Genomic DNA, 14,501 nt, shown 5'->3' with positions numbered 1-14,501 from the left:
GAAGTCCTGGGAGTGCATTCTGACGAATAACAGCAAAGGTAATCCAATTTTTCTTATAGTAATTCTGAGTTTAGTGAACGCCAAACTTAGTGGGTGTCAAATTAGCTAGCCCGTGATGGCGAGCTATCTACTCAGAATATTGCAAAATGTGCTTTTGCCGAAAAGCCATTTTAAAATCTGACACCGCGATTGCATAAAGGAGTTCTGTATCTATATTTCTTAAAATAATTATGTTTTTTTGTGAACGTTTCTCGTGAGTAATTTAGTAAATTCACCGGAAGTTTTCGGTATGTTTGCTAGTTCTGAACGTCACATGCTAATGTAAAAAGCTGGTTTTTGATATAAATATGAACTTGATTGAACAAAACATGCATGTATTGTATAACATAATGTCCTAGGAGTGTCATCTGATGAAGATCATCAAAGGTTAGTGCTGCATTTAGCTGTGGTTTTGGTTTTTGTGACATTATATGCTTGCTTGAAAAATGGGTGTGTGATTATTTCTGGCTGGGTACTCTCCTGACAATCTAATGTTTTGCTTTCGTTGTAAAGCCTTTTTGAAATCGGACAATGTGGTTAGATTAACGAGAGTCTTGTCTTTAAAATGGTGTAAAATAGTCATATGTTTGAGAAATTGAAGTTATAGCATTTAAGGTTTTTGAATTTCGCGCCACTGGATTACAGTGGCTGTTGACTAGGTGGGACGATTTCGTCCCACATACCCGAGAGAGGTTAAAAATAAGGCCTAGATTGTTTGCGCATATTGTGCAGCTTTAAGTGGCAATGTGGAAATAACCTCAAAAGAATACAGGAAGTTGAGAAATGGATAATTTATTTTTAGTTGAAGTTTAATTGAACAGAATAAAACAAATCAGAATGGAGACAGACCCATTGAAATCACTTAAAATGTATGCGTTGCCACCCTAGGGTGATATGATATTTTGGACATATCGTCCAGCCCTACTACACCTATCCAGTGTATGTGATAAATATGTTTCCTCTCCTTTCAAAAAGGCACTCTGGCTAATCTAGGGCTGTCCACACAAAGGTTCTCTTCACACACAGCGTCAGGTGAGAGGGGCAGCGAGATCTGGGAAAATCACATAGCAAACATTCCACGAGCCATAGGCACAACTCAAAACGCCTGCCTGCCTGCAGCAGCGCCGCCTGCCTGCCTGCCTGCCTGCAGCAGCAGCAGCGCCGCCTGCCTGCCTGCCTGCAGCAGCAGCAGCGCCGCCTGCCTGCCTGCCTGCAGCAGCAACGCCTGCCTGCCTGCAGCAGCAACGTCTGCCTGCCTGCCTGCCTGCCTGCAGCAGCAGCAGCGCCTGCCTGCCTGCCTGCCTGCAGCAGCAGCAACGCCTGCCTGCCTGCCTGCAGCAGCAACGCCTGCCTGCAGCAGCAACGCCTGCCTGCCTGCCTGCAGCAGCAGCAGCAGCAACGCCTGCCTGCTGCTGCAACGCCTGCCTGCCTGCAGCAGCAGCAGCAGCAACGCCTGCCTGCCTGCAGCAGCAGCAGCAGCAACGCCTGCCTGCCTGCAGCAGCAGCAGCAGCAACGCCTGCCTGCCTGCAGCAGCAGCAACGCCTGCCTGCCTGCCTGCCTGCAGCAGCAGCAGCAACGCCTGCCTGCCTGCCTGCCTGCAGCAGCAGCAGCAACGCCTGCCTGCCTGCCTGCAGCAGCAGCAGCAGCAACGCCTGCCTGCCTGCCTGCAGCAGCAGCAGCAGCAACGCCTGCCTGCCTGCAGCAGCAGCAGCAACGCCTGCCTGCCTGCAGCAGCAGCAGCAACGCCTGCCTGCCTGCAGCAGCAGCAGCAGCAGCAACGCCTGCCTGCCTGCAGCAGCAGCAGCAACGCCTGCCTGCCTGCCTGCAGCAGCAGCAACGCCTGCCTGCCTGCCTGCCTGCAGCAGCAGCAATGCCTGCCTGCCTGCCTGCCTGCCTGCCTGCCTGCCTGCAGCAGCAACGCCTGCCTGCCTGCCTGCAGCAGCAGCAACGCCTGCCTGCCTGCCTGCCTGCCTGCCTGCAGCAGCAGCAGCAACGCCTGCCTGCCTGCCTGCCTGCCTGCCTGCCTGCAGCAGCAGCAGCAACGCCTGCAGCAGCAGCAGCAACGCCTGCCTGCCTGCAGCAGCAGCAGCAACGCCTGCCTGCCTGCAGCAGCAGCAGCAACGCCTGCCTGCCTGCCTGCCTGCCTGCCTGCCTGCAGCATTATTTTTGTGTCTGAAAGTCCAGGAGTTAAACACTCTCTCTCTAACACACACACACACAAACCTGAACACAACCCAGAACAAGTTGTTTGTAAACTTAACTTGCTATTCAACGCCTGCCTGCCTGCCTGCAGCGGCAGCAGCGCCTGCCTGCCTGCCTGCCTGCAGCGGCAGCAGCGCCTGCCTGCCTGCCTGCCTGCCTGCAGCAGCAGCGCCTGCCTGCCTGCAGCAGCAGCAGCGCCCGACTGCCTGCAGCAGCGCCCGCCTGCAGCAGCAGCGCCCGCCTGCCTGCAGCAACGCCTGCCCGCCTGCCTGCAGCAACGCCTGCCCGCCTGCCTGCAGCAACGCCTGCCCGCCTGCCTGCAGCAACGCCTGCCCGCCTGCCTGCAGCAACGCCTGCCCGCCTGCCTGCAGCAACGCCTGCCCGCAGCAACGCCTGCCCGCCTGCCTGCAGCAACGCCTGCCCGCAGCAACGCCTGCCCGCAGCAACGCCTGCCCGCCTGCCTGCAGCAACGCCTGCCCGCCTGCCTGCAGCAGCAACGCCTGCCCGCCTGCCTGCAGCAGCAACGCCTGCCCGCCTGCCTGCAGCAGCAACGCCTGCCCGCCTGCCTGCAGCAGCAACGCCTGCCTGCAGCAGCAGCAGCAACGCCTGCCTGCAGCAGCAGCAGCAACGCCTGCCTGCAGCAGCAGCAGCAACGCCTGCCTGCCTGCCTGCCTGCAGCAGCAGCAACGCCTGCCTGCCTGCCTGCCTGCGCAGCAGCAGCAACGCCTGCCTGCCTGCCTGCCTGCAGCAGCAGCAACGCCTGCCTGCCTGCCTGCCTGCAGCAGCAGCAACGCCTGCCTGCCTAACTGCCTGCAGCAGCAGCAACGCCTGCCTGCCTGCCTGCAGCAGCAACGCCTGCCTGCCTGCCTGCAGCAGCAACGCCTGCCTGCCTGCCTGCAGCAGCAGCAACGCCTGCCTGCCTGCCTGCAGCAGCAGCAACGCCTGCCTGCCTGCCTGCAGCAGCAGCAACGCCTGCCTGCCTGCCTGCAGCAGCTGCCTGCCTGCAGCAGCAGCAACGCCTGCCTGCCTGCCCGCCTGCCTGCAGCAGCAGCAACGCCTGCCTGCCTGCCCGCCTGCCTGCAGCAGCAGCAACGCCTGCCTGCCTGCCCGCCTGCCTGCAGCAGCAGCAGCAGCAACGCCTGCCTGCCCGCCTGCCTGCAGCAGCAACGCCCGCCCGCCTGCAGCAGCAACGCCCGCCCGCCTGCAGCAGCAACGCCCGCCCGCCTGCAGCAGCAACGCCCGCCCGCCTGCAGCAGCAGCAGCAGCAACGCCCGCCCGCCCGCCTGCAGCAGCAGCAACGCCCGCCCGCCTGCCTGCAGCAGCAGCAACGCCCGCCCGCCTGCCTGCAGCAGCAGCAACGCCCGCCCGCCTGCCTGCAGCAGCAGCAGCAACGCCCGCCCGCCTGCCTGCAGCAGCAGCAGCAACGCCCGCCCGCCTGCCTGCCTGCAGCAGCAGCAGCAACGCCCGCCTGCCTGCAGCAGCAGCAGCAACGCCCGCCCGCCTGCCTGCAGCAGCAGCAGCAACGCCCGCCTGCCTGCCTGCAGCAGCAGCAGCAACGCCCGCCTGCCTGCAGCAGCAGCAGCAACGCCCGCCTGCCTGCCTGCAGCAGCAACGCCCGCCTGCCTGCCTGCAGCAGCAACGCCCGCCTGCCTGCCTGCAGCAGCAACGCCCGCCTGCCTGCCTGCAGCAGCAACGCCCGCCTGCCTGCCTGCAGCAGCAGCAGACGCCCGCCTGCCTGCCTGCAGCAGCAGCAGCAACGCCCGCCTGCCTGCCTGCCTGCAGCAGCAGCAACGCCCGCCTGCCTGCCTGCAGCAGCAGCAGCAACGCCCGCCTGCCTGCCTGCAGCAGCAGCAGCAACGCCCGCCTGCCTGCCTGCAGCAGCAGCAGCAACGCCGCCCGCCTGCCTGCGCGGGTGCCGAGCAGCAGCAGCAACGCCCGCCTGCCTGCCTGCAGCAGCAGCGCCCGCCCGCCTGCCTGCCTGCAGCAGCAGCAGCAACGCCCGCCCGCCTGCCTGCAGCAGCAACGCCCGCCTGCCTGCCTGCAGCAGCAGCAGCAACGCCCGCCTGCCTGCCTGCAGCAGCAGCAGCAACGCCCGCCTGCCTGCCTGCAGCAGCAGCAGCAACGCCCGCCTGCCTGCCTGCAGCAGCAGCAGCGCCCGCCTGCCTGCGCTGCAGCAGCAACGCCCGCCTGCCTGCCTGCAGCAGCAGCAGCAACGCCCGCCTGCCTGCCTGCAGCAGCAGAGCGCCCGCCTGCCTGCCTGCAGCAGCAACGCCCGCCTGCCTGCCTGCAGCAGCAGCAGCAACGCCCGCCTGCCTGCAGCAGCAGCAGCAACGCCCGCCTGCCTGCCTGCAGCAGCAGCAGCAACGCCCGCCTGCCTGCCTGCAGCAGCAGCAGCAACGCCCGCCTGCCTGCCTGCAGCAGCAGAGACGCCCGCCTGCCTGCCTGCAGCAGCAGCAGCAACGCCGCCTGCCTGCCTGCAGCAGCAGCAGCAACGCCCGCCTGCCTGCCTGCCTGCAGCAGCAGCAACGCCCGCCTGCCTGCCTGCAGCAGCAGCAGCAACGCCCGCCTGCCTGCCTGCAGCAGCAGCAGCAACGCCCGCCTGCCTGCCTGCAGCAGCAGCAGCAACGCCCGCCTGCCTGCCTGCAGCAGCAGCAGCAACGCCCGCCTGCCTGCCTGCCTGCAGCAGCAGCAGCAACGCCCGCCTGCCTGCCTGCCTGCAGCAGCAGCAGCAACGCCCGCCTGCCTGCCTGCCTGCAGCAGCAGCAGCAACGCCCGCCTGCCTGCCTGCCTGCAGCAGCAGCAGCAACGCCCGCCTGCCTGCCTGCAGCAGCAGCAGCAACGCCCGCCTGCCTGCCTGCAGCAGCAGCAGCAACGCCCGCCTGCCTTCCTGCAGCAGCAGCAGCAACGCCCGCCTGCCTTCCTGCAGCAGCAGCAGCAACGCCCGCCTGCCTTCCTGCAGCAGCAGCAGCAACGCCCGCCTGCCTGCCTGCAGCAGCAGCAGCAACGCCTGCCTGCCTGCCTGCCTGCAGCATTATTTTTGTGTCTGAAAGTCCAGGAGTTAAACACTCTCTCTCTAACACACACACAAACCTGAACACAACCCTGAACAAGTTGTTTGTAAACTTAACTTGCTATTCAACGCCTGCCTGCCTGCAGCAGCAGCAACGCCTGCCTGCCTGCAGCAGCAGCAACGCCTGCCTGCCTGCCTGCATGCCTGCCTGCCTGCCTGCAGCAGCAACGCCTGCATGCCTGCCTGCCTGCCTGCCTGCAGCAGCAGCAACGCCTGCATGCCTGCCTGCCTGCAGCAGCAGCAACGCCTGCATGCCTGCCTGCCTGCCTGCAGCAGCAGCAACGCCTGCATGCCTGCCTGCCTGCCTGCAGCAGCAGCAACGCCTGCATGCCTGCCTGCCTGCCTGCAGCAGCAGCAACGCCTGCATGCCTGCCTGCCTGCCTGCAGCAGCAGCAACGCCTGCATGCCTGCCTGCCTGCCTGCAGCAGCAGCAACGCCTGCATGCCTGCCTGCCTGCCTGCAGCAGCAGCAGCAACGCCTGCATGCCTGCCTGCCTGCCTGCAGCAGCAGCAACGCCTGCATGCCTGCCTGCAGCAGCAGCAACGCCTGCATGCCTGCCTGCAGCAGCAGCAACGCCTGCCTGCCTGCAGCAGCAACGCCTGCCTGCCTGCAGCAGCAGCAGCAGCGCCTGCCTGCCTGCAGCAGCAGCAGCAGCGCCTGCCTGCCTGCAGCAGCAGCAGCAGCGCCTGCCTGCCTGCAGCAGCAGCGCCTGCCTGCCTGCAGCAGCAGCAGCGCCTGCCTGCAGCAGCAGCAGCAGCAGCAACGCCTGCCTGCCTGCAGCAGCAGCAACGCCTGCCTGCCTGCCTGCAGCAGCAACGCCTGCCTGCCTGCCTGCAGCAGCAGCAGCAGCAGCAACGCCTGCCTGCCTGCCTGCCTGCAGCAGCAGCAGCAACGCCTGCCTGCCTGCCTGCCTGCCTGCAGCAGCAGCAACGCCTGCCTGCAGCAGCAGCAGCAACGCCTGCCTGCCTGCAGCAGCAGCAGCAGCAACGCCTGCCTGCAGCAGCAGCAGCAACGCCTGCCTGCCTGCCTGCCTGCAGCAGCAGCAACGCCTGCCTGCAGCAGCAGCAGCGCCTGCCTGCAGCAGCAGCAGCGCCTGCCTGCCTGCCTGCCTGCAGCAGCGCCTGCCTGCAGCAGCAGCAACGCCTGCCTGCCTGCCTGCCTGCAGCAGCAGCAACGCCTGCCTGCCTGCAGCAGCAGCAACGCCTGCCTGCCTGCCTGCCTGCAGCAGCAGCAACGCCTGCCTGCCTGCCTGCCTGCAGCAGCAGCAACGCCTGCCTGCCTGCCTGCCTGCCTGCCTGCAGCAGCAGCAACGCCTGCCTGCCTGCCTGCAGCAGCAGCAACGCCTGCCTGCCTGCCTGCAGCAGCAGCAACGCCTGCCTGCCTGCAGCAGCAGCAACGCCTGCCTGCCTGCAGCAGCAGCAACGCCTGCCTGCCTGCAGCAGCAGCAACGCCTGCCTGCCTGCAGCAGCAACGCCTGCCTGCCTGCCTGCAGCAACGCCTGCCTTCCTGCCTGCAGCAACGCCTGCCTTCCTGCCTGCAGCAACGCCTGCCTTCCTGCCTGCAGCAACGCCTGCCTTCCTGCAGCAACGCCTGCCTGCCTGCAGCAACACCTGCCTGCCTGCAGCAACACCTGCCTGGCTACCACAACATCCTCTGGCAGACAGCCAACAAGAGAGAAAGGTTGCTGTGTGGCAAACAGAGAAGCTACTGCCCATCCACAGTACGACACCTCTACACCAGCACTCCTTAGCGATGCTTGCTGCACAGGCAGATCCACCTTTCTCCTACGGCCCACTTAAAAGCTCAGTCAAACCCTCTTTCGTTCTTTCCATTCGCATCTCTACTATAGCCCAGTAAACCATGTCCCTCTGCCATTACCACTCCATTCTCTCCACTCAGCCCCACAGACAGACCAGCACAGCCCTGCCGGCCAAGTCATAGAGAGGGCACCTAGCAGGCCAACTATAACACTCTTACCCCCAGCAGCACCACGGACACTCACTCAAGCAGGTTTCCGTACCGCTGTAGAATCCATCAGCCAAAAATGTTTCACAAAACATAAAAACATGACTGTGTAAAAATCAGTTTGTTGCTGTAGTGGGCCCACGCTCCCCTGTGCTGCTTGTTTGGAGCGAGTGGGTCTGGAAGTCTAAAGAAACACCTCGTGGATCAGGTTACCCCTGAGGGGAGGGTGTGGAGGGGAGCAGGGGGCAGAGCCCAGGAAACAGCAGAGGGGGGCTCTACGGCCGGTGCTTTACACCCACCCCACCCTTTACCATGTTCCAGTCTTCATTCTATTTCTGCTCACGAGGTCAGAGACAGCGATCCAGCTTACGTATTACACAGAGACGTGGTCCTAAAAACAAGCATCTCCCCAGCTCTCCTCCTTCAAAAATGTCCAATGCAGCCTTTTATCTCAATATAAAGTCATTTCTGGGTAACATTTAAGTACCTTACTGGGATTGTTTTCAATTAAAAATGGTAAAAAAAAAGAAACAATTAGCTTCTTAGCAAAGAGCAATTTCTGAAGCAAAAATTAAGCTAGGAGATGTCAATGGTCTGAGTGGGCAGGGGAAAACAAAAATTGGCAGAGTGGTTTGGAACTCTTTCTTATTCGTCTATTAACCTGTTAGGGCTAGGGGGCAGTATTTACACGGCCGGATTAAAAAAACGTACCCGATTTAATCTGGTTATTACTACTGCCCAGAAACTAGAATATGCATATAAGTATTGGCTTTGGATAGAAAACACCCTAAAGTTTCTAAAACTGTTTGAATGGTGTCTGTGAGTATAACAGAACTCATATGGCAGGCAAAAACCTGAGAAGATTCTGTACAGGAAGTGCCCTGTCTGACCATTCCTTGGGCTTCTTGACTCTTTTTATTGAAAACTGAGGATCTTTGCTGTAACGTGACACTTCCTACGGCTCCCATAGGCTCTCAGAACCCGGGAAAAAGCTGAATGATGTCGAGGCAGCCCCTGGCTGAAAAACATTAGCGCCTTTGGTAAGTGGTCTATCAGAGGACAATGAGACTGAGGCGCGTGCACAAGGCGACCCCATGTTTTTATTTTCTCTCTCTTTGTACTAAAACACAGATTCCCGGTCGGAATATTATCGCTTTTTTACGAGAAAAATGGCATAAAATTTATTTTAAACAGCGGTTGACATGCTTCGAAGTACGGTAATGGAATATTTAGAATTGTTTTGTTACGAAACGCAACGGGCGCGTCACCCTTCTTTACCCTTTCGGATAGTGTCTTGAACGCACTAACAAAACGCCGCTATTTGGATATAACTATGGATTATTTTGAACCAAACCAACATTTGTTATTGAAGTAGAAGTCCTGGGAGTGCATTCTGACGAAGAACAGCAAAGGTAATAACATTTTTCTTATAGAAAATCTGACTTTGGTGAGGGCTAAACTTGGTGGGTGTCTAAATAGCTAGCCCTGTGATGCCGGGCTATCTACTTAGAATATTGCAAAATGTGCTTTCACCGAAAAGCTATTTTAAAATCGGACATAGCGAGTACATAGAGGAGTTCCGTATCTATAATTCTTAAAATAATTGTTATGTTTATTGTGAACGTTTATCGTGAGTAATTTAGTAAATTCACCGGAAGTTTGCGGGGGGTATGCTAGTTCTGAACGTCACATGCTAATGTAAAAAGCTGTTTTTTGATATAAATATGAACTTGATTGAACAAAACATGCATGTATTGTATAACATAATGTCCTAAGATTGTCATCTGATGAAGATCATCAAAGGTTAGTGCTGCATTTAGCTGTGGTTTGGGTTTATGTGACATATGCTAGCTTGAAAAATGGGTGTCTGATTATTTCTGGCTGGGTACTCTGCTGACATAATCTAATGTTTTGCTTTCGTTGTAAAGCCTTTTTGAAATCGGACAGTGTGGTTAGATTAACGAGAGTCTTGTCTTTAAAATGGTGTAAAATAGTCATATGTTTGAGAAATTGAAGTAATATCATTTCTAAGGTATTTGAATAACGCGCCACGGGATTCCACTGGCTGTTACGTAGGTGGGACAAAAATCGTCCCACTGGCCCTAGAGAAGTTAACCTCTTATGCTAGGGGGCAGTATTTTCACTTCCGGATGAAAAGCGTGCCCAAAGTAAACTGACAGTTACTCAGGCCCAGAAGCTAGAATATGCATATAATTAGTAGATTTGGATAGAAAACACTGAAGTTTCCAAAACGGTTAAAATAATGTCTGAGTATAACAGAACTCATATGGCAGGCAAAAACCTGAGAAAAATCCAACCAGGAAGTGGGAAATCTGAGGTTTGTAGTTTTTCAAGTGATTGCCTATCCAATATCCAGTATCCAGTATAAATGGGGTCAGATTGCACTTCCTAAGGCTTCCAGTAGATGTCAACAGTCTTTAGAAAGTTGTTTCAGGCTTCTATTGTGAAAGGGGAGTGAATAAGAGCTGTTTCAACAATTGGTCAGGCTGAAAGCCTTTAGTTTAGTCTCGCGCTCCGTTTCCTTTCTAATGACAACGGAATTGTCCAGTTGGAATATTATTGAAGATTTATGATAAAAACATCCTAAAGATTGATTATATACATCGTTTGACATGTTTCTATGAACTTTAATGGAACTTTTTTTACTTTTCGTCTGGACTTAGTGCCCGCGCTTTGTGCATTTGGATTAGTGAACTAAAAGCGAACAAAAAGGAGGCATTTCGACATAAATGATGGACTTTATCGAACAAAACAAACATTTGTGGAACTGGAATTCCTGGGAGTGCATTCCGATGAAGATCAAAGGTAAGTGAATATTTATAATGCTATTTCTGACTTTTGTTGACTCCACAACTTGGCGGGTATCTGTAAGGCTTGTTTTGGTCACTGAGCGCTGTACTCAGATTATCGCATGGTGTGCTTTCGCCGTAAAGCTTTTTTGAAATCTGGCACAGCGGTTGCATTAACCTGTTGGGGCTAGGGGGCAGTATTGAGAATGTTGAAAAAAATGTGCCCATTTTTAACTGCCTCCTACACCAACTCAGCAGCTAGGATATGCATATTATTAACAGATTTGGATAGAAAACACTGAATTTTCCAAAACTGTTTGAATGGTGTTTGTAAGTATAACAGAACTCATATGGCAGTCAAAACCCATAGACAATTTCTAACAGGAAGTGGGTATCTGATGTGTTGAATTGCTTTTAAGCCTATGCCATTGAAACATACATTGAGCACTTCCTACGCCATCCACTAGATGTCACCAGTCTTTACAAAGTGGTTTGAGTCTTCTACTGTGAAAACTGACCGAACAAGAGACTTGGAAAGTTGGTCATAAGCGGATGGCCTATACGACTCTGGCGCGCGAGTGCATGTTTGGGTACTCTCGTTCCAATACGTTTTAAAAGAGAATGCAATCGTCCACCTTGAATATTATTGAAATTCAGATTGAAAAAGGCCCTAATGATTTATGCTATACAACATTTGACATGTTTGAACGAACGTAAATATTTTTTTCCCCCCTCTTTGGTGAAGACAAGTCCGGCAGGCGACGTTCATGTTTTTGAGTAGCCTACAGGACGCGCTAACAACACAGAGCTTTTTGGACATAAATTATGAGCTTTTTCGAACAAAACTACATTTGTTATGGACCTGGGATTCCTGGAAGTGCCTTCTGATGAAGATAATCAAAGGTAAGGGAATATTTACATAGTATTTTTGATTTTAGATCTCTCCAAGATAGCCTAGTCTGTATCGCCAAGCCTATTTTTCTGAGCATACCACCTCGTTTATTGCAAAGTGTGATTTCCCAGTAAAGTTATTTTTAAATCTGGCAATGCGGTTGCGTTCACGAGATGTTAATCTATAATTCTTTGAATGACAATATAATATTTTACCAATGGTTTCGAATAGTAATTATTTAATTTGTTGTGCTGATTGACTGGCGGTATTGGAGGGAAAATATTTTCTCAACATCAACGCCATTGTAAAATGCTGTTTTTGGAAATAAATATGAACTTGATAGAACAAAAAATGCATGTATTATCTAACAATGTCCTAGGAGTGTCATCTGATGAAGATTGTCAAAGGTTAGTGCATAATTTTAGCTGGTTCTGCTTTTGGTGACGCCTGTCTTTGCATTGACAAAACATTACACAGCTATTTTCAATGTACTGTCCTAACATAATCTAACTTTATGCTTTCGCCGTAAAGCCTTTTTGAAATCGGACAACGTGGTTAGATTAAGGAGATGTTTATCTTTCAAAGGGTGTAAGATAGTTGTATGTTTCAGAAATTTGAATTATGACATTGAATTGTTTTCAAATTTGGCGCTCTTGATATTTCACCTGCTGTTGATAGGGTGTACCAGGGGTCCCTCTGCCATGGAGCATTAGGACACATTAATCCTTTCTCCAGGCGCCATGTTAGGCTCCTACTACTCCTTTCTCTGTCACTATCACCACCCCTCTAACGCTCTGTGTAGAGGCTCTTAAAAAGAACTACCACAACAAAACTCCTGACTTGCACACTGACGAAGGCATCCATGCAGGCCTGGAACAACTAACGGGAACACAACATCTAGGAATAAAAAGGTGCTCTTGTTGAGGCCATGGGCTCTGCAGTCTAGAAAATAAAAATGTGTATCATTGTTGATGCGGAGTGAAAATCTGTCCCCTTTCCACTTTCAAGAAAACTCAAAAGAACTGAAACATTAGGAGGTTCTGATAAAGTTCCAGGAAAATCATATCATTTCCCTGGCTGTGACTAGCAGGCGAAGTCTGATAGGCCTCCTTCCCAGTCTCACCACTCTCCAGAGTACATACTAAAGCACTCTGCCCCTATGGGTCAAAGGTCAGTCAGTGGATGATTAAAGAGGGCATGTGGCGGCGCAGCGTGGAGGGACGAGGCATCACCAGTCACCACAACCTAGTTGGATAGATTAACCCAGGCCCTGCAGCTGAGCTAACAGACCAGACACAGACACAGACACAGACACACACACACACACACACACACACACACACACACACACAAGCTACTTCCTCATATGGTTTACATGGTCCCAGACCAGAATACAGTGCTTTGAAAATGAATCCTTCCTTCCTCTACTCCTTGAAAGTGTGCAATGATCTAACATGAATGGATAGGTGAAATAAAAAGAGTTTCACAATGCTTTCATCAATCCAGTCATGTCAGATCTGTGATCACTTCACAGGATGGAGGAAGGTAGATACAATTTCAATGCATTTAAACTCTGCTGCTGCGTTTCACTGTGGTGGTGTGCTCATCCCTTTAACTGGACCAGCCCTAAAGGCCATGATATGAGACACTTCCAGCAAGTTAATAAACCACTGGACTCCTAGATATGCATCTACTTGGTGTGCTCCTTTGAGGAGTTATATAAATCGAGGCGATGAGGTAAAAAGCTGTCACTAAAATGGAATCCGATATATTTATTTAAAAAAGGCACTCGCGCAAAGATGACAATCTTTACATTTAAACATTTTGAATTATTGTAGCCAATATATTTGCACCTTCTATCATGCAGGTGTTAATATAAGGACATGGATGGTATACACTAAGAGTAGAAAACATTAGGAACCCCTGCGCTTTCCTTGACACACTGACCAGGTGAAAGCTATGATCCCCTATTGACGTCACTTGTTAAATCCACTTCAAATCAGCGTCGATGAATGTAACGAGACCTGTTAAAGATGGATATTTAAGCCTTGAGAAATGGTGTGTGTGCCGTTTAGAGGGTAAATGGACAAGACAAAAGATTGAAGTGCATTTGAACGGGGTATGGTTGTATGTGCCAGGCACACCGGTTTGAGTGTGTCAAGAACTGCAACGCTGCTGGGTTTTTCATGCTCCCCAACAGGCTTTGGCTCCTGTTGGGGAGCATTCCACACGTCACTCTAGTCTCACTAACAGCCTGTATAGAGCCAGGCCTGAAGCAGAGGACTGACGTGCCTGTGAATCAGCAGGCTTCCTCCCTGTCTGGGCATGCAGGTCACACAGGGAAGGGATCACTGCCGCTACCTCGCTTTCCAAACAAGGTGCATGAATTGAGGAGCAAACTGAAGGACAGGAGAATGAATGAACAACCCCTGGAGGACAATGGAATTCAATTTAAAAAAATTAAATATTTATTGCTGAAAGTAAAATCAATGCGTTTTGGCATTCATCAGGGTTTTTACAGAAATACAACAGAACAGGGCTTTCTACCCCATTCTGTAAAAACCCTGATAAATTCCAAAACGCGTTGGTTCTACTTTCAGCAATACAAACATGTTGAATTCCATAGTCATGCATGTCACACAAACAACAGCATGCATACACACTGACGTTGGCCCAGGCTTTCATGAAGAAATGACCTGGCAGAACTGATGAGCAGGAACTAGGCTGACTGCTCTCTTCCCACCATGCTGGTATCGACATTCACTACTAAACACACCACTCACAGGTTAGCACTAGTTTTGATGTTGGGTTGAGAGGAGGGTTAGGAGTAGAGACTAAGTAAGTAGTAGAGTTGAGGTAGTTGATATTAAATCCTTACCCTTGAGCAGGGGCAGCGGCGTGAGCTCGATGGGTTTGCCCTGAGACCGGAATTGGGACGAACTCTGCGATCGCTTCTGCTTGGCCTTCCTGACAGACTTCCGTGAAAATCCGTCCACTTTGTCCACAGATGGAGGTGTGGTTGCTGCCGAGGACATAGCCCTGCTATAGGAGGTGAGACAAGGACAGGTCTCAGCTTAACATCTAACCACAACACACACGAACACAAGACAGTACAGACACCGCTGTGAGGAAGCTAAGGAAATGTCCAGTTGTGTGTGCTGCTGATTATGCCTCATAGCCATTGATTAGGAGTCCCTGGAGGGGAAGCCGGAAAGTCACACTGTACACAACCAACCGCCTGCTCACGTTCATAAGAGGTGAATACCAACTGCACTGAACTACAACTAAAGCGAATAGCGCATATGCGCCACATTTATCCACCAATTAAGGCAATTCATAATTTGATCATTTACTACAGGTCTCAGAGTCCGTGTGTGTAAGAAGAAAACCACAGTTTAGCAGCGTGAGGGACGGCACTGACAGAAGGTTTGCAGCAGAGTTAACAAGAATCCATCGATCAGGTCAAATTTATACAATGTCTCTAATGCATTATAACTGGTAAAGGGCCAGGCAGAGGGAGAC

At 53.2% G+C, this 14,501-nt stretch overlaps 1 protein-coding gene across 5 annotated transcripts in view; it reads right to left on the bottom strand.

Annotated features, from left to right (window-relative positions):
• 2a5e (Serine/threonine-protein phosphatase 2A 56 kDa regulatory subunit) overlaps positions 1–14,501 on the bottom strand; it is an 81,948-nt gene that overhangs the window by 57,313 nt on the left and 10,134 nt on the right. For all 5 annotated transcript variants that reach the window (XM_014210585.2, XM_014210583.3, XM_014210581.3 and 2 more), the window contains 1 exon segment: positions 13,858–14,021. In XM_014210585.2, the coding sequence (XP_014066060.1) occupies positions 13,858–14,014 (157 nt within the window). In that variant the 5' untranslated portion in view covers positions 14,015–14,021.

The sequence above is a fragment of the Salmo salar genome, chromosome 09 (genome assembly GCF_965601325.2).
Source record: "Salmo salar chromosome 09, fSalSal1, whole genome shotgun sequence".
NCBI lineage: Eukaryota > Metazoa > Chordata > Actinopteri > Salmoniformes > Salmonidae > Salmo > Salmo salar.
This window is presented reverse-complemented; position numbering and strand designations above follow the sequence as displayed.